Raw genomic sequence first — 21253 nt, forward strand, 5'->3', positions numbered from 1 at the left:
CAGTTTCCTTCACTTTCTCCTTCCCATCTACCAATTTCTGAAAAGACATAAAAATGTGGTAAAGGGTTCTTCTTTAGCTCAATAGAATACCAGTCAACTCAAACTCCTTGGGGGAAATTGTGGGTTTAAATAGCAATAAATAGGGGCACCTGGGTGGCTCAGTCATTAAGCGTCTGCCTTTACCTCTGGTCATGATCCCGGAGTCCTGGGATCGAGCCCCGCATTGGGCTCCCTATTTGGCGAGAAGCCTGCTTCTCCCTCTCCCACTCCCTCTGCTTGTGTTCCCTCTCCCGCTGTGTCTCTCTCTGTCAAATAAGTAAAATTTTTTAAAAAAATAAATAGAACTAAATAATTTTCTATCTAGATAATAATCTACTAAATAATTTTCCAGTCACAATTAATTGGCTCCCCACTCTCTCTACATTATTTAAAAAGAGAAATGTCTTTGGCATGCATCTTTGAAAGTTCTCTTTCTTTGATCTTTTTTTCTCTCAGATTACAAGGCTTTCGAAGAGGCAGCTGAACACTTCCAACCTTATATCAAATTTTTTGCTACCTTCGACAAAGGGGTAAGTACCTATGAAACCCCAATTTGGATACTTCTGTAGGTATAAAGGATGAAAATCTGAACTTCCCAGTCCTTTTCTAAATTTTAGAAATATTTGCCATCTTCCATCCATTAACACTTTCTCCAGAAGTGTTAGAAATACAGCAATAAGTCACTTTTGAATGGGAGATGAATACAAAGATGATTAATTCAGAGGAAGTAAGCTCATTTCTGAAAATAGCTGATGAAAAGTGATGAACCATTTTTAACCACCTTGAACACTAAGAATGGGCAGTGCATGAGCAGAGTGTGCCAGGACACTAGTCACTGCTTCCTTGTCTTTAGAGCTATTCTCTCCCTTCCCAGGGGTGCATACTTCCCCTTCTGTTGGGTTAGGATGGGGGAATGGAATGGGGAGGACTACTGGTCATCTGAAACCTGGAGTGCTTCCATAAGTTTACCTATTATCTTCAAGAGATGTCATTAATATACTCACCTGTAATTCAATTTTTCTTTCTTTCTGGATGTGGCTCATGATTTTGTAAGCCAAAGAACACATATGAAGGACCTTGAATCAGTGGGTAATTTTTTTGGAGTTCACTGTGGGTGGAACACTGTACTCTAACTTCAGTTAGGACTAAAATGGCTACTACTTATCAAGTGCTTTTTGTGTGTCAGGTACAACTTGATGCATTGTATGTCTATGACCTCTAAGCCTTTAAACAACTTTGGGAGCCAAGAAGTCCCATGTCCCATATAACAAAACAGATTTAGAAAGAGTAAGTAATATCCAAGGTCTCCAGTGAATTAATAGTAGTGCTGAGATCCCAGCTATGCACACCCATGCCCCTTCCTTGGTAACATCCACTTAAGTAGAAGACTCTGTACCTGCCCTTGAAATTCAGGGTGTATCCCCACATACCCACATTCACATAGAGACACACACAACACACAAAAGATGCATACAAAACGCACATGTAAAACACCCAACACACACATACAACACACAACAAACACAGCACACAAACCTGACACACATAAGCACACAACAAACAGGACACACACAGTACACACATAACACACACCTCCTCACACACACTCACACTCAAACCCACACCCACACTTATATAACTCTCAGTACACACGTACTCACACTCATAGCCACACCTACACACATAAGAGTCTCTCTCACACTCACACACATATCACAACTAAAAACTTTCAGTCACCATATCTACTAGAACAAATAAGTCTAGGACAAACTAAATCCTGATTATATTCAAGTCAAAGTCCATCAGAGGGTGACCTACTGAGGGGTAAGGCAGTTGAAGAGCAGGGCTCGTGGGCCTTTATACCATGGGAGTTCAAGTATTCTGTGAAAAACAGGAGGAAGCCTGTAGGTTCTGGAGCAGGGAAGGAGTATGACAAGAAATGGTTGTATTCAATCCCTGTATATGCGTACATCAAACTACCTCTGTGGATATGGCCCTGCTCTAAAAACTCTAGATTGAAAATAATCCAGAAGAGTCTATAATCTGAGTAATAAAATCTAAGCCTGAAGAAAATTTACCTTAATTGGTTGGATTAGAGTCTAGAGAGATCCAGAGCAAGAATACCAAAAGCAATAATAACTACCACTTACTAAGTAGCTTTTACGTGCTAGACTCTGTGCTGAGAGTTTACATAGCTCTTTCAGTCATCTCAAAGTGCCCATAAAGGACATATTAGTATTCTCAATCTACATAGAAGGAAGCCAAGGCACCGAGAGATTAAGTGATTTGCCCATGGTCACACAGTAAGGGAGCAATGAAGACTGAGGCGTAATCTCAGGTCAGTGTTCATACTGCTGTGCAGAGAAAGAAACAATACACGTGAAGCTCTTGGCTGAAGTCTGATATGTGGGGAGCATTCAGTAAATGTTAACTAGTCCTGTTGTGCATAAAAGGCAGCCATCTAAGCCCAGGGGAATGGAGGTTGGGTGAGAACTTTAGCAGAGAAGGGGAGGTAAAGGGAGACCTAAACTGAATACATCACTGCCATTCCATTACGACAGGCCAGCAGTGACTGAGGTGGCTCCCGGGGGCCAGAACTCATCTGAGAGAACACAACCAGGCAGGCAGGCTAGGCCAAGAAAGAAAGCCTTAGTTCTTTGAAGGGTGGCCCACTGTTCAGTTCAGGGTGGTATCGGTTTTCAGACATGCCTCCCAGCCCAACCATATGGTTTTGTGTCCATGGCCCATGAAGAAGGTGAGGTCAGGCTATAATTACAAACTCAGAAGCCTCTTCACTCCAAACTCTGTAAGACACTGAGTCATAAGTGTCCCCATTCATGTAGCCTTGTGGGATTTTACAACATTTAAAAGGAGAAAGACACACTCTCTACCTCTACATGGAACATGGAAAGAAGAGTAGTCACACGCAGAGGACTCAGTGCCATTTGGGACCTGAAAATTTCATCCATCATTTGTGGGTGAGGGAGGGAGCCAGAGCCCAAGGAAGCCTCATGGTGTCCAGCAGGGGGCGCTGGTGCAGAAGAGGGAGCTGCAAGAACTTTTCGTTGAGACTGAGGGAAGCCCAAAAGGACTAGGGGGAGGGAAGGTGTTTCCTAGAGGTGTGAAGTCAGGCGAGGCCAGGGCCAAGGAGGCACTAATACAGTCCCAAAGATGAAAAGCCAACTGGCAGACATGGAGATGACAAGAGGACTTGGTCATTACTGAGGTGAAGGAGAGAAAGACCAGAGAAGATTCAAAAATACAAGACTGCAAGACTCCTCTTCGAGACAGCAAAGATCCTGAAGCTCCTGAAAACATTAGGGAATCGAAGAAAAGAATCTACTGAAAACATAAGATGGGGTTGATGAGTTCTCTTACTACAAGTGGGGAAGACGTACAACTAGAAGTATCTTTCATTTATTCATTCATTTGCTCACTCAGAGAATATTTATCGAGTGCACTTTATGGGCTGGAATCTCTTCTAAAGACCAGCGACACCACAAGGAGTAAAACAGATTCCTGCCCCTGTGGGATTTAGAGTTTAGTGTGGTGGGGGAGGGGACAAGGAGAAGATGGTAGACAGAAAGTAAGTAGACAAACCAATAAATATGTTATATTCAGCATAGTATATGAGTTAGAGAACCATGAAGACACTGGGATGTCAGGACTGCTGAACCAATGTCCGTAGGGGTCTCCTCCAAAGAGCTTTTAAAATCATGGATTCCTGGACCCACATCTAAGATGAAACTTGTATTTTTTTGTGTTGTGACCAGGCCCAGGAACATGCATTTCCAGAGAGCTCCTTGGGGGCATTCTACCTGACCTGTAGGTTTGGGACCAGCACTAATAGGTTTGGGACCAGCACTAATAGTTGCATCCTGATACCAAACCAAGCTATGACACCTCTGATCTGAATCCCATGGAGTCAGAGAGTCAGAGGGCTAAGGATGGCATGTTTATTGGCCAAGATGCAACTGAAAAAAAATGAGAGAAAGGGCTTTCCTTGGGATACAGGCTGAGGGCACTCCATGGTGTGGGATATAGTGACTAGCCCTCTGGAAAATTTTTTTCTGGTTTCCTAAGACCTAAACTTAAGAATATCACCATCCAGCTTCATGTTTGTGGTCTTAACATTGCATACCCAGACACTGGCATTCAAGGACCACACACACACACACACACACACACTTCAGAAGTTGGGAATGAAAAGAGATTGCCATTCTAGGTGATAGTTTAGAACACACCACTGTCTGGGATTCGCTTTGGGCTGTCTCCCCTCCACATACAAGATCTTGACAAACTGCAAACAAAGACTGGGCCTCCAGTTCATTATCTGTAAAGTAAGTAATAATAATGGTTTTTACCTTAGCAAGCCAGGTGAAGATGTACAAAGTAATCAATCGCACTAGTGCCCGACCCAGCGTGAGTCCTCTGGGTGCTTACTACCTTTACTGTTTTCCTTCATCTGGTCACTCCCCACTTCCTTTAAGCACGGTTTCCTGGTTCCTAAAATATGTTATCAGTGAAGTCAGCAACCCAGAATCCAGTGTCATTTTCAGCCCATTTTCTGATGGGCCAGGCTCTGTGAAGAACATGTGAAAACCCAGCCCCTGGTTATGTGTTCGCTGGTTCCTTCCCATGCTGCCCACCCCAGCATCCACACCACCCCCACCCTGTCAAAGAGGGGGAAAAGTAAGAAAAGACCCCACACTTCCCTGTCCCTCAAAACCACATCAACATGATGATAAATCTCTTTTGATGGACTGGAGCTCTTAACATGGCCTGTTTTCTTTAGCTCTGGGTAGGATGCTAGAGTTTCTTTCCCTGAAGTCCTATGAGAAATGTCTTTTGGAATATGGTGACCCAGAATTAATAGCGACTGATGACAAAAGCCATAGGGACACCCGTGTTTGCTCAGAATGGCCTTACTTGTGTAACGGTTTATGTAATACCCAGTTCCTCCCCCTTCCCAATTAGTCACGGCTGCCCTGGACCTCTGCACCGTTGGTTACCACCACAGGGCGTCAGCTCTTAGGCAATTCTTCTTTCGTTTCAAGGGAACCACTGTTCATCCCTGTGCTTTCTTGGACCTCAGCTCAAATGGGAAAAGAATGGCATTTGGTTTTCTACAAAGCATTGCACATTCCAGGCCTCTCAAATCATTTCACAAAAAGAGGCTTGAGCTCAGCAGCCCTGCAGGCAAACACAGCACCCATTCTGCCCCAACAGTGAGACTATGTGGCCACTTTAATCAAGAGAGCAGACGTCTTCCAGGCTGCAAGCTGGCTCCCCGTGTTTTTTATCTGGTAGAGGGTGAGCCCCTCATCCTGGGTTGCTGGGGTACTATCCCAGTTCTAGCTTAAGAGTCTGAACCCTGGGAAATCCCTCTGTTTTCGACAAAGCAGGATGGTTGGTGACCTTCTGGCTGGTAACAAAGCAGACAGTTCCCAGAGTCTGAGAAACCACTGGACAAGCCAGTACTGAGAGATAACCCTGCTTCTGTCTAAATCACAAGAAGGGGTAAGGAGATGATCAAGGACAGATTAATGGGTTGACCTCTGATTTTGAGTACTTGTGTGCTGTAAACGGTTTCTGTCAATTGCCTGTGCTATCCAAATTGGTTCAATTAAATCCATGCATCTCAGAACACTGAGACTATTCTGTTGACATTTGCTTCTTTCTCCAGCCCTGGCACACAGAGTGGAGTGATGATGATTGTACAGTTAGATTTCCCACTTTTCATTCCTACCGCTCCCTTCTCCTGGTTGGATCTCATTTGCCAAAGAGGGTTTTTCCTTGATTTGTCCTTCTCTGATTGGTCGAGCTAGGGCTTAGGCAATGAGTTTCTACCACTTCAACATTTAAGTTAAAACTGTAGGTATACTCTCATATCTTTTCCAGAAAACACACACACTTCTTATAGATGGGCAACCCACTGCTACTCTAGACTAGCATTCAAGGAAATTATTGTTATGTTTCTAATTGTTACAGGTTGCAAAGAAATTGTCCTTGAAGATGAATGAGGTTGACTTCTATGAGCCATTTATGGATGAGCCCATTGCCATCCCTGACAAACCTTACACAGAAGAGGAGATCGTGGAGTTTGTGAAGGAGCACCAAAGGTGCCTCAGATGACATGCAGGGGATGGTGGGTGGGGGACAGGCAGTGGTCTAAGGCCTGGGGGATGGAGAAGAACCTCTCAGTCCTAACATTTTTAGGCCTCCCAAGAGCAATAACCTGGAGTTACTACCCCAGAAGAACTGAAATCAGTAGTATGGCTTTGTTGGTCATTGATCAGTTGGGCAGCGATATTGCTACCTTTTCTGAATATGGGTCTATACTTGCAAACAAGGTAGATCAACTCTCCACAATCAGCAAATCCCCTCTGAGTCGGAGTAAGTTACAAGTCATATTCTACAATAATAATAATAGAGATTTACTGTCAGCCTCTTATATGCCAAATACCATGCCAGGTGCTTATAGAAGCTATTTTATCTAATATTCAACATTATGGAGTATTATTACTATCCTGATGTTACAGATCAAGGGATTGGGCTCAGAGTAGTTAAATAACTTAGCCATGGATGCATGTTTAATACATAGACTTCTGGGAGAGGCATATTTGATACCACTTAGAGTAGCTCTAGCATGGATCAGCGAACTTTTTCCGTAAAGGGCCAGAGAATAAATATTTCAGGTTCTGTTGGCCAGATGGTTTCTGTTGTAATACTCAACCTTGCTGTGTAGTGTGAAAGCAGCTGTAGACAGTATGTAAACAAATGGGTGTGGCTGTATCCCAATAAAAGCTTATTTATAAGCATAGGAGGCACTGGCTGGATTTGGCCCACCAGCTATGGTTGGCTGACCCCTGCTCTTGAGGGAGGGACAATATTGAAACATGGAATGTGGTAGTGGGTTCAACACATCGGCACACCACCCTCCCTCTCCAACGCCTGCTCAGATATGTCCACTGAACCTGGAGCACTATGACTCCATCACCTGGTTGTCCTGGTCCCCATAGGGAGGCAGCATTTGGAGAAGGAAATTTCTGTGTGTCTAATACAATTTGCCAACATTCAGAAGGAAATAAAACCATGAACAAAATATAATTTTACTTGTTCCTCCAAACATCCCTAAAGAGCTTTTGAATGATGATCTTGATGATACGACAATGCAGTCCTGGCTTGGGAGAACCACTACTTCTGCTTCTTCTCCCAGGTGTCCTCATTCTGGGCCTGCTCTGGGCTTTGAGCCGTGGGCCCTATCTATGAGGAAGGAAATGGCTTCTTGCCCTAGGAATAAGCTAACCCTGTACCCTCTGACCCATTGTTTGTAATCGACTTTATTTCCTTATTTATTTGGCTCCACACTTAGAGTGGAGCCTAACACAGGGCTTGAACTTTATGACTGTGAGATCAAGACCTGAACTGAGATCAATAATAGTTAGATGCCTAATCCACTGAGTCACCCAGGGGTCCCTCTAATAGTCTTTATATAATCCTTGGATCAAATGGATCTGTGAAAAGGCTGGGAGCTTCAGGCCCAGCTAGCTCCCTGTGTGATGTAGCAGGGTAGAACAGCTCCATTTCCTTAGGGGAGATTTCTAGAGCTCTTCATGCCCTTGCAAATGAACTAGCATCTCATTTTATATTCACTACGCTGAGGCTGTGGTGTTTGCCTTGGTAATCCCCACTCAAAGAAGCTCATCTTTGTTTTTTTCAGACCCACCCTACGTCGCCTGCGTCCAGAAGACATGTTTGAAACATGGGTAAGAAATGAGAAACTCTTTCTGCCTTGTAGACACCACCCCAAGTGGAGTACCCCTTTGAGTTCCCAATCTTAAACCACATTTTATTTTGCTGGAGTGGATGTCTAGATGATGGAGAATTTGAAACGTGGATAACATCACACTCAAAGCCCAGTTCTCCATGGATCTAATTTAAGCCTCTTGGGTACTACCCACAAGGCAAAACTACTCTATCTTTGAGTTCATTTTCCACAGTCACTACTGGCTTCTGGTCACTGACTACCAGAGACCCAGGGTGACATCATGGAAGGCACTCAGGCTGTGGAGTCATCGAGACTTGGGTTCACATCCAGAATCTGCTACTTGGTAGCTCTGCTTCCTGTATCAAGTCATGTCATCTTTCTGAGCTTTAGTTAGTTTCTGCTTCTCAAATCAGGGCTTTTCATAAGGATGAGTGGTTGCAAAGAGCCTAGAACCTGGGAGGTGTTTGGCCAACTAATGGTAGCTGTTTTCATTAATATCAACTCAAGGCTCTGGAAGGTGCTGAGTCAGATTATCCCCTAGGTCTATGCCATAGACAATGTGTCAGGCAAGTCAAAATAGTATAGAAAGAGGGTCATGGAGGTACAACATCCCATCCCATCCCATCCCACATCAGCTTTATACAAAATTCCATAACCAATAACAAACAACACCTGTGGAGCATTCTTCAAAGCATTCCAAAGTATTCTTTTAACCTGGATGTTTCAAGAATTCTAAAAAGTGAAGTAGAACAAATATTACTTAACCTCATTTTACATGGGGAAACTGGTGATCGTACAGATTAAGTTGATTAATCAAGGATACATAACTAATAAGCATTAGATCTTGGGACTTAAGTTTAGATCATTTGGAGCCAAATCTCATGTTCTCTTCAGTATAGTTCCCCAGAGTAAGCATATCCCCATGAGGTGCCATTTTGTCAAGGGGGTGGGGGAGAAGAAAGGAATTAACATGAAAGCATTTATTTATTTAGTCTTTGATTCAGAGTCTAAAATGACAGAAGAACAGAACCATGAAGTAACTTATCACTTGATATCTTACTGGCTGGTAACTTTTTGTATGTCTGAAGGCAGAACAAACATTTCGTAAGACACTGAAGAGCAAGTCGTCCAGTCTGGAGAATCGGACTTTCGAAGAATAACCCAGCAGTAATGGAAACCTATTTTCTTAATATTTAAACCTTTCAAAACTGTAATCTTTAAAAGGTCTTGTTACCAGATTTAAAAAGAGTGTAGCAGTGTTTTTAAAATAACATTCCTTTAAAAAATATCTTTACCTTTTACTTAAAATCGTTTCACACTTACGAAAAATAATGTAAAGAATTCCATGATCTCTTTACCAGATTCCACAAATGTTAACATTTTACTTTCTTTGCTTGATCACATACTTCTTGACAGATAATGGATATAAACATTTTTTTGCCCTGAATTGTTTGAGAGTAGCTAGCAGACACAAAATCAGGAAATTCGTATAATTCTATTTCACCTATGGACCTTATTCAAACTGACCAGTGTCCCACTAATGTCCTTTATAGCACACACACACAAAATTCTTTTTTCCTGGCCCAGGATCTGATCTTGGATCTCACATCTGAGGTTTGTTGTTCTATTCTTTAGTCTTTAACCTGGTATGAGTTCTTGGTTACCAGAATCTGCTACCTGGTCTTTCTCTGTCTTTCATGACCATTTTAAATTGAGAGCTATTGTCACTGCTCTCTTCTGCTATGTCTCTGTTCTTAGTTCTTTTAATTTTCTTCATCCCTAAGAGAAGCCCTTCCTTCAGACCTTCTCTTAATGACACAGCTATATCACATCCCTGACACCATATGCCGTGGTGGGAGAGCTGTGTCCTGTTCCCTCCCCCTGACCACAAATACTCCTTGGCCCCCCACACTGCCCAGTAGAAATGTTCCCTCTCATATATCACAGGCAGATGTTCAGAAATTTCACTCTCTGGATTCACCGCAACTCATTCTCTGCTCTCTTTTCACTTAAGGGAAAAGAGAAGTTACTGCCTTTGGCTGTAATAGAACTGATGGCTCATATTCTCCACCATTACTATATATTCAATTGTTTTCTAATCAGGAAAGGGCTTTGTATTAAATTTAACCTGGTAGAGAAAAGGGCAACTAGACTGGGTTTCTTCTTACCTGCACACCATCATGGACTATCCACGTGACATTTCAGGAGCTGTAACCAGACCTCACCGGTCCCAAGTCTCCAACTACGGAGGGAAGGCAGGATCATCTTTCCATCCTTAAAAAGGAGAAGCAGAAATCAATCTGTCAAAGGGATCTCTGGGAAGCCACTTCTCAAGTGCCTTCCCCATCTACCTTTGCCACCTAGGGAAGCATTGCCCCAAAGAGCAGCATCTTCATGGACCACTGGGCTGCAGCAAATGAAACCACAGAAGCTGGGAAAAGTGACCAGTTATGACCTTGGAAGTCTTTATCTTCAACACCCACTTCCCCAGACGTTGCAAAATATTTAAATAAGATAGGAAAACTAAGTCAAGCTAAAGCGACTATTGACCTTTTTCTTTCTCTCATTGTGTGGGTTTTTAAATAGCAAACCATAAAAAACACATACTTGATTATTACTAAAGAAATTGGTGGCTAGCGATACTTTCTTTGTGTAAATTAAACAGCTATTTGCTTATTTAGATTCAAAGAACGTCAAGGTGGGGCAAGGTGGTCCAGACTGAGTGCCGACTTGTCCTTCCCTTTCAATACTCTTACCTTCCAACCAGCTCTCCATCCTGGCAAGTGGTCAGAGTTCTGGGCAAAAGTGCATGGGGATGGGGGACTCAGCAGTTCCTTCGGAAAGAACCTTCTCTCTTTGTGGCAATAACAAAGTGGTACTTCCAAAAGGGGGCCAGAAACCTCCAGATAAGCCCTTGGAACATTCCATTGCACCAGGGAGTCTGTAGTTTTAAGTGCATGTTTTTTTCTTTGCATTGCTTCATTCAAGAGAACAAACATTCAACAGAACCTGAAGGAAACAGAGCAAAACAGTAACAGTGGTAATATACCTGGTTGGTGGGTGACTGATGTGTGGTTTCTTTTTGGTATCTCTAATACTTTCCATTTTCTTCAACTAGTGTGTAAGCTTTTTATCAACATATCCTTTTTTTTTTAAGTCAGTGGAAATTCACAAGAACCTATTACTAAGCACAGGGTTTATAAAAATGAACATTGCTATTTTGTCCTTAGAAGTTCAGGGTTGAACAAATGAAACAATCTTAAAACATATTAATACCACTCCAGTATGCTCATACTATGATAGATAAATGTACAAAGTGAAAGAGAATTCAGAGTAGGGTATTCACCAAAGTATTCCTAAGTCTCCAGTTCTTTGGGGGGATATGGGGCTCAGTCATTTTACATAAAACCCCCTTACCAGGCTCCTTTAACTAAGAGTCACTAATCTGAGTTTGAAACATCTGCAAACCCTGCAGGGACAACAGACTCATTCTGTTGCTATTAATGATGTCAAGGAGGAAAATTGTTCCTTCTACCCTCTTAGGTTCTGTATTAAAGGGCTGCAAATTAAACTGACAAAACACAGATGAGCATGGGCAAAAGACAGATTTAATGACCCATTTATGCAAGGGAGTTTACAAGGAAATGTGACTCAACAAGGGGCTTATATACCAACTTAATTGGAAATGGAAGAGGCAAGAGGCACTTCTGGGAGAAAAAATGACTTGTTAGAAGGTTGGGGAGAAAGGGAATTTATGGAAAAACAAACCATGTCTTTGGATAAAGAAACGGGCCCTTGGGGAATAGATGGGAGATTTGCTAGTTCTGTGATAATATCTGTCTAAGAAGAGAAATTAGAACGGTTCTTGAGTATGGGTTTATGACAATTGAGTTCTTTTGGGATTCTCTGTTTTTAGGTAGATAAGGCATTCAGGAATTCATATGCTTTCAGCCCAAAATAATTTTTATGCCACAGTGGCTTATTCTGGACCCCTTCAGTGAGAAAGAAAAAGCACGTGGGGCCAGACAGAACGGGCTTGAATCCCAGTTATGTCACGTACCAGTTCTGTGGCGTTAGGTAAGTCACTTCAATTCTTTAAGCACTAAATAGGAATAAGACTTTCATTTGCGGTTTAGAAATGACATACTTGTAAAGAACTGATACAAAGAAAGGCAGGGGGCAGATACTATTGTGGCCATTGTAATTATCCTTGCTTTTAAGGCATAATCCTTTCCCTCAGAGAGCTTGCCATCTGGTTGAGAAGGTAAGATTTGTGCTATTAAAAAGAGAGTTTCCAAGGCAATGTGATCCAAAGGCTAAATGGGTGATCTGGAGCATAGGCTGTGGGGATCAGAGAAGGCCCCCCAAGGGGGTCTCAGTCCTATGCATGGTCAGCTTGGCTCTTCCTCCCCTGTGCACACTGGATTCTCACTGAGGAACCCTGATTTATACGCTTCCCCCATGGATTCTTGCTCTGTGAGTTTATTACTGAAAATACCCGGCCCCAAGCAGGCACCTGCCTCTTTGCCAGTGTTCTCTACAGGTTTGTGAACTGACTCTTTGATCCCTACAAAGAGACGGGTTCTTTGACTGGATGAGAGCCCTCCATCCAGGCACCATCTTGGGCCTGGGGAGTGACAGCCACATTGTGAGCAGCCTCTTAACAAACGAATATGGATTCTTAATTCCAAAAGCAATTTCAAATGTGTTCTAGAAGGGCACACAGAATTGAAGCCTGCTTCACAGAGTTAACACTGCTCACTTCCTGCTGATGGCAGGAGACAGAGACACAGGACAGCCTAATGAGAACTGATCAGGATATTCTGTCTGGCGATAATAGCAAATGTAAAACAGTGAAACCTTGGACTCCCCTTCTGGTTGGTGTCGGATTTGTGTAATAAACCTGCACACACATGCACACGCACACACATATATCTGTAAAATTCAATTCCCCAGAGCATCTGACCAAGCCCATGCCCACTCTCTTGTTTTTAATAATAATATTTTCCATTTAATCTCTCAGAATTTTTGGAGCTTTTATCCATTCCAAACTCAAAGGGGAAAAATTAGCATTTAGATAGGATTGCACCAGCATTAAAATCAATTGAAATGGAAACGGGGATCATGGGAGCGGGGAGATGCCTGGAGTTTTTTCCACAGGATGATTCTGATATGCTATCCTGGATACCCTGTGACTCCCTTTCCCTGTGTCAGTGATAATCGGTATTCACTCAGATTTGTCCCGGGTGCCTCCTTCTTAAACATCTTCCTCTCCATGTTTTTTTGGTAATCACATTGCTCACAACAAAGCCTCCTCCAAAAGAGGCACAAAGAATTGGTGCAAAGGAGACACAGGTGTACGGTCCTTTCTGTCCAGAACATAGAACTATGCAATGCTGTTTGCTTGCTCAGGGATGTGACATACTCACTGAATTCTTGGCCTTGGCCTCAGCCACCGCAGCCACACCCACGTGCCACGTCACACCCTCAACTTTCCCTAGTTCCCAAATCCACTTTTCCCATAGCCTCCCACACTCCCAGAAACGTGTTAGAGGCCCTCAGCAAAATTTGGACCTGAGCAGAAAGGACCCCAAGGTGGGAACCTGGATGCCATAATCAGCAAGGCACCCCTTACTGACTACACAGGTTTTTCAGTAGGAGGAGTGTTCACAGAGGAGCCCTACATTTGTATATGATTCTTGCGTGAACAGAAGAGACCCACGTCTTCATTGACCTAGAAGATTCCTGTCTGCTGCCAGTCTGGGGACCGTTTCAGGATTTGTCGAGGGCATTCAGACTTTCCCGTAATTGCTGGTTGCGGGTGGTGAATTCTCAAAACACAGACTGACAATTTACCGAGCTATATTCAGAGTGATTGTTGCCCTTGGAGCTCCTAATAACCACAATCATGTTTTTCCTCCTTTTGCCTTTTACTGCTGCTGTCCTGGACCCCACAGCCCACAGGAGTGAGGCCCATTCAGTGCTGATGTCTTGTGTGTAGTGGGTGTTCTCCTGTCTTGTAAACCCATGGATCAAACGGCACGCATTCTGCCCAGTTGCTCATCAATATTTCCCTCCTTACTGTGCACCCCTCAGTTCCCCTGCCCCATGTCCACTACCCCAACACCTCCCCGCTTCCCATTTCCATGCCACCCTTCGTCTCTGTCCCTGACTTGTTCCTTTCTATCTCTCCACCTGGGAGTGTAACCTCTGATTCTTCTCTCCTCCAGGAAGACGATTTGAATGGGATCCACATTGTGGCCTTTGCAGAGAGGAGTGACCCAGGTAGGAAACCCCCATCTGTCCCTTGACACCTTAAGCAAGATCTGACTTCTCCCCTTTGCCAGCCCTCCTTCCTTGCTCTTGCCTCAGTGCTTGTCTGCAAGTCCACTGCAAGATATTGGGCACCCCCTGGTGGTCGCCAGTTAGGTGTGAGTCTGTTGTCAGTTGTGCACACAGCTAAGACATGTGGATGGATCAGAGCCTCGTTCTTTTCTGCTTGGCTGTCCAAACTAGGAAGAAGCACTGAGTACTGGAGGGATATAAAAACATCCTAGCTTTACACGGTGTATGCGCGTGCACGCATGTGTGCATGTGAGAGAGAGGGAGAGAGAAATGTCCGTCCACATTAAAAGTTTATTTAACAGTATTATGATCTAGTCTATATAAATAACAATCCTACATTTCAACTACAACCAAAGTATGCTTTGCTTTGTAAAATATGGTCTGTGCTTGGGAAACTTAATAGAAAACACTCCCTCAAAGAGTGAGGCTTGGACAAAACTGGCAGTTAATTTCTAAAGTGCAAAATGACCCTATAAACGGATGAGCAGCTTTGTTTTATTTTGGAACCTGGATGACTTTTTCCTGGTCACATTCTTTTTAGCATCGGTGGAGAGGGAAGTGCAGGAAAAATCAATATTGCTGGCTGTAGAATGCTGAGTCCCTCTGGCAATGCTGTGACATAAAGGGTCCCCAAAGCATAAGTGGGCATTCTGCGGCACATATGGGGAGACTAGGCACGATCTAGACAACACACAGAGAAGGCAAGGAACTTCATTTAGGATGGCTCAGCAGCCAGCCTTGGGCCATGAGGTCCCCAAACGTGACAGCATGAGAACCAAAGCCACCTGGGGCTGATTATAACAGGACCTTCCGAAACCTGTAATTGCACAGAGCTCAGAGGCAAGTGTTAAGGCACCATCCGGTTTAGGAACCATGGCCCCAGGTACTGCAGAACTGTGGTATTTGCCGGAGACCTCTTGTACACTCACAGGGACAGACGAGGAAGCTTCAAGGAGTTGAGCAATCTGCCCAAGAGGGCACAAGGAGTTCATAGTGGGCCATGAAGGAGCCCCAGGTTGTCTTGGTCCTCAGTATGTACCTGGTCCTTGTACAGCACCTTGACACATAGTATGTACTCAATAAGCAGCTGTCAGGAGGTGATAGGATAAGCGGATGACTGACCAAGACTGAGCCCCAACACTTCAACCCCACTCCTGTTTTTGTTGTTGATGTTAATACACTCTTAGCTTCCATAGTTCCTACAGATGGAAACCTAAATGCTATTATCATACAGTTTTTAATCTTGAGAGATAATCCACACATGACAGTATTCACCTTTTTAAAGTGTGCGATTCGGTGGTAATTTTAGTGTATTCACACAGTTGTACACTAATCCGGAACATTTTTATCACCTCAAAAGGAAACCCCATACCCGTTGGCAGTCCCTCCCATTTCTTCCTCCTTCCCCCAGTCCCTGGCAACCACAAATCTACTTTCTATCTCTATGGATTTGATTATCGTGGACATTCCATGTGATTGGAATTATGTAATCTGTGGCCTTTTATGCCTGGCCCCTTTCACTTACCATAATGTGTTCAAGATTCATCCAATATGTAGCACATATCAGTAATTCACTTCTTTTTAGGGCCAAACAATGTTCCATTGTATCAAAACCAAATTGATGCTCCAAATTATTTGAGGGTTTCCTCCCCCCTTTGTTTTTACTAGTTTTTGAATGCTCACTGAGGTCTCACTTTTCCCATCATTGACTTGCAGAGTTGGCAAAACTCTTGAAGGATATCTAGCCTTTGTCTGAAAAAAAAAAAAAAAAATGCCAGTATGGTTCCAACATTTTCTGGCCACCCCTCTGCCCCTGTAGGGGAAAATACCGAAGGAAGCCAATTGCCCAGGGTTTATAAGCTATAATCAAACAGAGTCGGATCCCTGGTGTTGTGTGAACAGAGATGAAATTGCCATCAGCAGCAGCCTGCTGGCCAGACCCCAGCGGGCTTCCTCCCTCTGCCCCACCTGCCCTCTTCCAGGATTGTGGGGAAGCCTGTCTGGCCCTCTGGAACAATGGAACAAAGAAGCCTGCAAGAAGTTGCTGGAACCTGTTTGACCGAGATTGCTGCTGCAATGAATCAAGCTCCTGAAACTACTTCCACCTCCTCCTTGCACAAATATCCTTGGGCCTGAAGCTGCGTCTTTCCCCAGAGGAGCCCAAGCTGGGGCTTGTTCCTGGGAAGCTGGAAGAAACGCACTGAAGGGGGGTGGGCAATGTGTGGGGGATCGAAGTGTATTTTTTCATCCAGGGAGGGCCTGGCCCACTCAGGGCTAGGAAAGGCTTTTCTGTGAAAGTCCTGACGCTGCAGCTAGTCAGTCATTACCCGAAGGTCACTGATGTGTGACCCGGGGGCAGAGGGGGCGTGGCTGTAGGACCAGGAATTTCACTGCTGCCCAGACAGCGGTTCCTTTTATACTTCTGCTCTCGCTGGACCTGGCCGACTGCCCCAACGGGACCCCTGCCCACCGGCTAAAGACAGACGGTCATCTGTCCGGGAAGTCCATACAGCTCTCCTGAAAGAGCTAACAGTCTCAAGGAACTGTGCTGTACGGAGATGATCTCGTTGGGTCCCTAAAGCCAGACTGTGATAAATGCGTGATTATTGCCATCCCAGCTCAGAGGAGAAAAGTGGTCTGAGAGGTTAAAGGGCCCAGATCGCTTGCTGTGATTCAAATCCTGGCAGGCTTTATTGACCTCTGACCATGGCCTGATGATGATGAGGCTGGTGATGATCACTTCTTGATCACTTCTTGTATGCTTACGGGCCAGAACCCCATGTGGGCGCTGCTCGTTTTATTCCCATTTTACAAGTGAGGAGGCTGAGACCAAGAACGAAGCTGAGGGCTGTCTGACTTCCTTCACGGTGACAGGAGGCCTTGCTGTAGACTTGAGGGCCCCTTGCACTTACTAGCCCTGGCGACCTCCTCCAGTGATCCTTCAGCCTGCCCTCCTTCCTCTCTCCCACCCTTCATCACCCCGCCACCTCACCATGAGCAAGACCCAGAGAAGTTTGGTGACTTGCTTGAGATCACGCGGCTAGGGGCACAGTGGACACACGAACTTAGATTTCTTTCCGGCTCTTCAGCACCCAGTGCAGCTGAGCCCACTACCTGCGGGACTGCGCGGCCCGAGGCTGGCTCTGAGCACGCCCAGTGATGCTGCTGCACTGTTGGGGGAGGGGGGCAGGGAGAGCAGGAGAACGCAGCCACCTGGAAGCTTGAGAGCCAATTAAAGAAGAGAAGTCAGCTGTTCTCCCTGCTGTCCACTGATGTTCCCAGATTTGGAATTCAACTGACTATCCGAGTGACCTGAGTCCCCGGGGGGCGCTTCTCTGAGCAGTTCCAACACTGCCAGCTGTGAGCTTGCTCCCAAGGCTGGAGTGTCCGCTCTCTGGGCCCTGGAAGGACGAGCCTGGGCTCTCTGCTCTTGCCCCAGGCCCTGCATGCTGCTCGGTCTTCCTCCTTCAGGGCCTGTCCAGCTCCTGCGCTCAGGATGCCCCTGGAGCTGCTGTTTGACAGGTTTGAAAATGAGCACCTCTCCTCTGCTGCCCCCAGATGTGTCTGCATCAGGCTGACATCTTCTTTATAACACCTGCTGAAAGGTTCGAGGAGCGGCGTTTCTACATGAGCGCATGCTGGATGGATATCCTCTAAGGGCCCAGGGAACATTAGCACTAACAAGCTGGAAATGCAAGGATAGGCTGCTGTGTGCACGCGTGGATTGGCCCTGCAGTGAACATCTCCAAGCCCTGTTCCGACAGGATTGCAACTGCCTGGGGTTCTTGGAAAATGTTTCTGAGATCAGTTGTCTTAAGTAAGAGTGCTGACTGTTTATTTGAGCTTCCCAATGTAAATCTGGTTTATCAAATTTGACTTTTGGTTCTTGCTCAGTGCTAACCATGCATGTAATCTTCCCAACAACCCTGTGTCTTAGGTACCATCCTTACAGTCTTCCCCGATGTACAGATGAGGAAGCAGGGGTATAGGAAGTTAAATAATGTCACCAGGTCACACAGCTAATAAGTGGTAGAACTGGGATTCAAACCCAGGCTCCCAGCTCTTAGTCTGTGCTCTAAGATACCCACTTCTCTGCCAGACCCAGCCCTGGTCTGACAGGGTTTTGAGTGGCTTGGAACTGGTCCCCCAGGGCTTGGTGCAGCCTCATTCCCACCAGATCCTCCCTGCCTGGGAAGGAGGAGAGCATAATCACCGGTTTCCCCTCCCACAGAGATGGGATTCCCAGAGGCCTCTTGCTCACCGTGGGAAACCTGGCTCCACACGAGCCCTCAGCCCTGGGTCGTGGGACTTTAGGTTCCAAGTCAGTGTGGCATGGGAGGGAGTCACGGTTCTCACAACACCATGTCCCTCTTATTTATTTAGGTGGATCTCTGAGACTCCAGTCACTTAGGGACCTCGCTGACTTTAACCCACCCACCCAACACAGTAACAGTGTGGCCAGGAGGAGGAGGGTGCTCAGCAGCATGGGGGTGGAGGGAGAGGGGCTCCGTCCTCCAGAGGGTTCTGCCCCCCTGCTGCCTTCTTGTTTCCCTCCTATGGAAGCTTTCCCACTCAGCTCACAAATCTCAAGCACAATCTTGAGGAAGGAAGATGGCAATAGCTTTGGCAGGAATGCCAAGAACGGGGAGGAAAAGTGATTGTGGAAATGGTTCTAGACCTGCAGACCAAAGAACTGAGTTAGAATCCTGGCTCTTCCACTTGCTCCCATGTGATGCTTGGCAAGCCACGTACTCTATCTGTGTCTCAACTCCATCATCTTTAAAATGCAAATAAGAAAATCTTCCTGTTGCCATCAGGACTAGATGTGAAGATTAAAAACATTGACTAGTCCTCTAGTTTTGGTGATGAAATAATCGCTAGCCCCCAAATCATGGAATAATATTTCCTCCTTTTAAAAAGAAATCTAGCTTTTTAGAAATATTATGGACTCTTCCTCCTGAAAGATACATGGCCACAGTTTCAAAAGGGCTCTAAGTTTAGGGTATCACTGATGAAGGAAACATTTATCCATTCAAATCCATCCATTCATTCATGCAATCGCAATTGTGGACTCGTCTTGGTCTTTAAACTGAATTACAAAAGTGAAATATGGCTTCCTGCGCCTGCCTTCCTGGTCAAAAAGGGAGAGTCCACGGTGGCTGTTTCCCTTCTCCAAGACAACTGCCTGGACACCTGTTTTACAAAGAAACAGAAGCTCTCCCTAAGAGGAAATTGAACTTGTAACTTGCAATTTTAACAATTAAATACCTGGGAGACCAGTTCAGCTGCCTTAACTCAGCTTTCCCAGATGCAAGAGAATCCATTCCAGCAGGTCCACATCCAAGGCTGCGAATAAAAGGGGAGAGAATGTATCAGGCTTGTGAACCTTGAATCAGGAATATCCAAATTAGCTTAATGACTTTAAAATAAAGGAATTAAACCTTGCTCTAATCCACATATTGGGGCAAGGTTCTCATATTCACAACTGCTGGCACAGCCACCCCTGAGGCCTTCAGTCATAGAATCATGAGCAGGGGCCAGAAGGAACCACCCCATGACATACTATCTCCTGGCGTGACTTCCTACGAGCCTGTCTTCTCTACTGTGTGGTGCCGAGACTGTATCAAACACACTGCTTATGCCCAGATCATTGTACTTGTTACCTATGCCCTGAATGGAGAGATGAATGGCCAGGTTCCTTGTGTTCAGGCAGAAAAATCCAGATCATTTAGGAATAATGGCTTAAACTTACTCTGTGCTAGGCACTGTCTCAGTGATTTAGAGGGTACTAACTCATGTAACCTACAACCACCTTATGAAATAGGTACTTTTATTATCATCATCCCAATTTTATGGATGAGGGACCAAGACTTAAATAACTTGCCCAAAGTCACACTCAAAATGACAGAACCAGGATTTGGACCAAGGTTGTTTGCACCAATGTCTGTGTGTTTAAGCATCATTTTGGGCTGCCTCCCCTCCGTTCTGTTCTTTGAAAATATCCAGGAATGCAGAAGGATTATGTCCATTATGGAATTCATCATCTCAAAAGTCAAAAAGCTGCGCTTGGATCTAGATGAGGTTTCTCCTGCTTTAATGTCAGCCTCATTTATTGATGTATTTTGTGAATGTTTTTTGAATTTTCCTTACTCCTCTGTGGACTTAAAAACGTTTCGTATTCCTAAAATTAAGCACTAAGCGAAAAATTTGACTTTTCTTGTTTACATAAAAAAACTGCCACCCATTTAAGTTTTCTAGCAGAACCCATTTTTTATTCCTTCTATCTTTTCATTTTTATCTCCAAACCTGCTCTAGCATGTAGAGTAGAAAAGATCTATATGCATCATTCCTTCTCATTAGTTCCAACATTCTGTGGGGTTTTCTATCAGAAACCTACCATGCTTTCTTGCGTGTTCAGCTATAGTACTCATGACGCCTTTGTCCCTCTACAATATGGTGCCTAGATGGCTTCTCCCCTCCCTTTATTCAAGTCTGTCTTTTGATCCTCAGATGTACTTTCTATGTGAATCAGGGTCTGTGTCTTTGAATTTTAGCCTCTTCGTGAATTTCTGATTTATCAAGTTCACTTTTGCATTTGGTTCTCACCTTCTAGAATACTTCCTTCTGGTTCTTGAAAGTAGTCATGGAAAGTGTTTTGGAGAATTTCCCATTGTGGTCTGTGTATTATGACACATGATCCACAGATTCCCTGTTTTGACACAGTTCTATGCCCAGGGAAGGAGGAGCTATAAGGTTCAAATAGCAGGGGCCAGTGGAACTCTGGAGGGGTTTGACCTTCTCAGCCACTCCTACAGGAGGCAGGAGTAATATACCCCAACCCCATCTCCACACAATTCCCACAATGATAATGAACTCTAAAGCCTGTGGCTCTATTCACCCCAGGTGTCTGCCATACCTGGAGACTAGTGATACACAGTCTTCCCTCGCTCTCCCAACATTCTCATTATGTTGCTTTGCTTTTACAAAATACCCACATTAGTATCTGTTTTTGCTGATGAAAAGAAGTCCCAAGAGGATTTTTGATTTTATGACATGTTATTGCTTCTTCACTTTACAACATTTTGGTTCTTAGGAATA

At 44.6% G+C, this 21253-nt stretch overlaps 1 protein-coding gene across 1 annotated transcript in view; it reads left to right on the plus strand.

Moving 5' to 3' along the window:
• CASQ2 (calsequestrin 2) overlaps window positions 1-21253 on the plus strand; it is a 62693-nt gene that overhangs the window by 34428 nt on the left and 7012 nt on the right. The window contains exons 5-8 of the mRNA XM_032881357.1: window positions 496-569; window positions 6031-6161; window positions 7763-7808; window positions 14041-14095. Of these exons, the coding sequence (XP_032737248.1) occupies window positions 496-569; window positions 6031-6161; window positions 7763-7808; window positions 14041-14095 (306 nt within the window). The remainder of the gene's footprint in view (window positions 1-495; window positions 570-6030; window positions 6162-7762; window positions 7809-14040; window positions 14096-21253) is intronic.

This window comes from Lontra canadensis, unplaced genomic scaffold (genome assembly GCF_010015895.1).
Source record: "Lontra canadensis isolate GAN:19392208 unplaced genomic scaffold, GSC_riverotter_1.0 scaffold75, whole genome shotgun sequence".
In the NCBI taxonomy this organism is placed as follows: Eukaryota; Metazoa; Chordata; class Mammalia; order Carnivora; family Mustelidae; genus Lontra; species Lontra canadensis.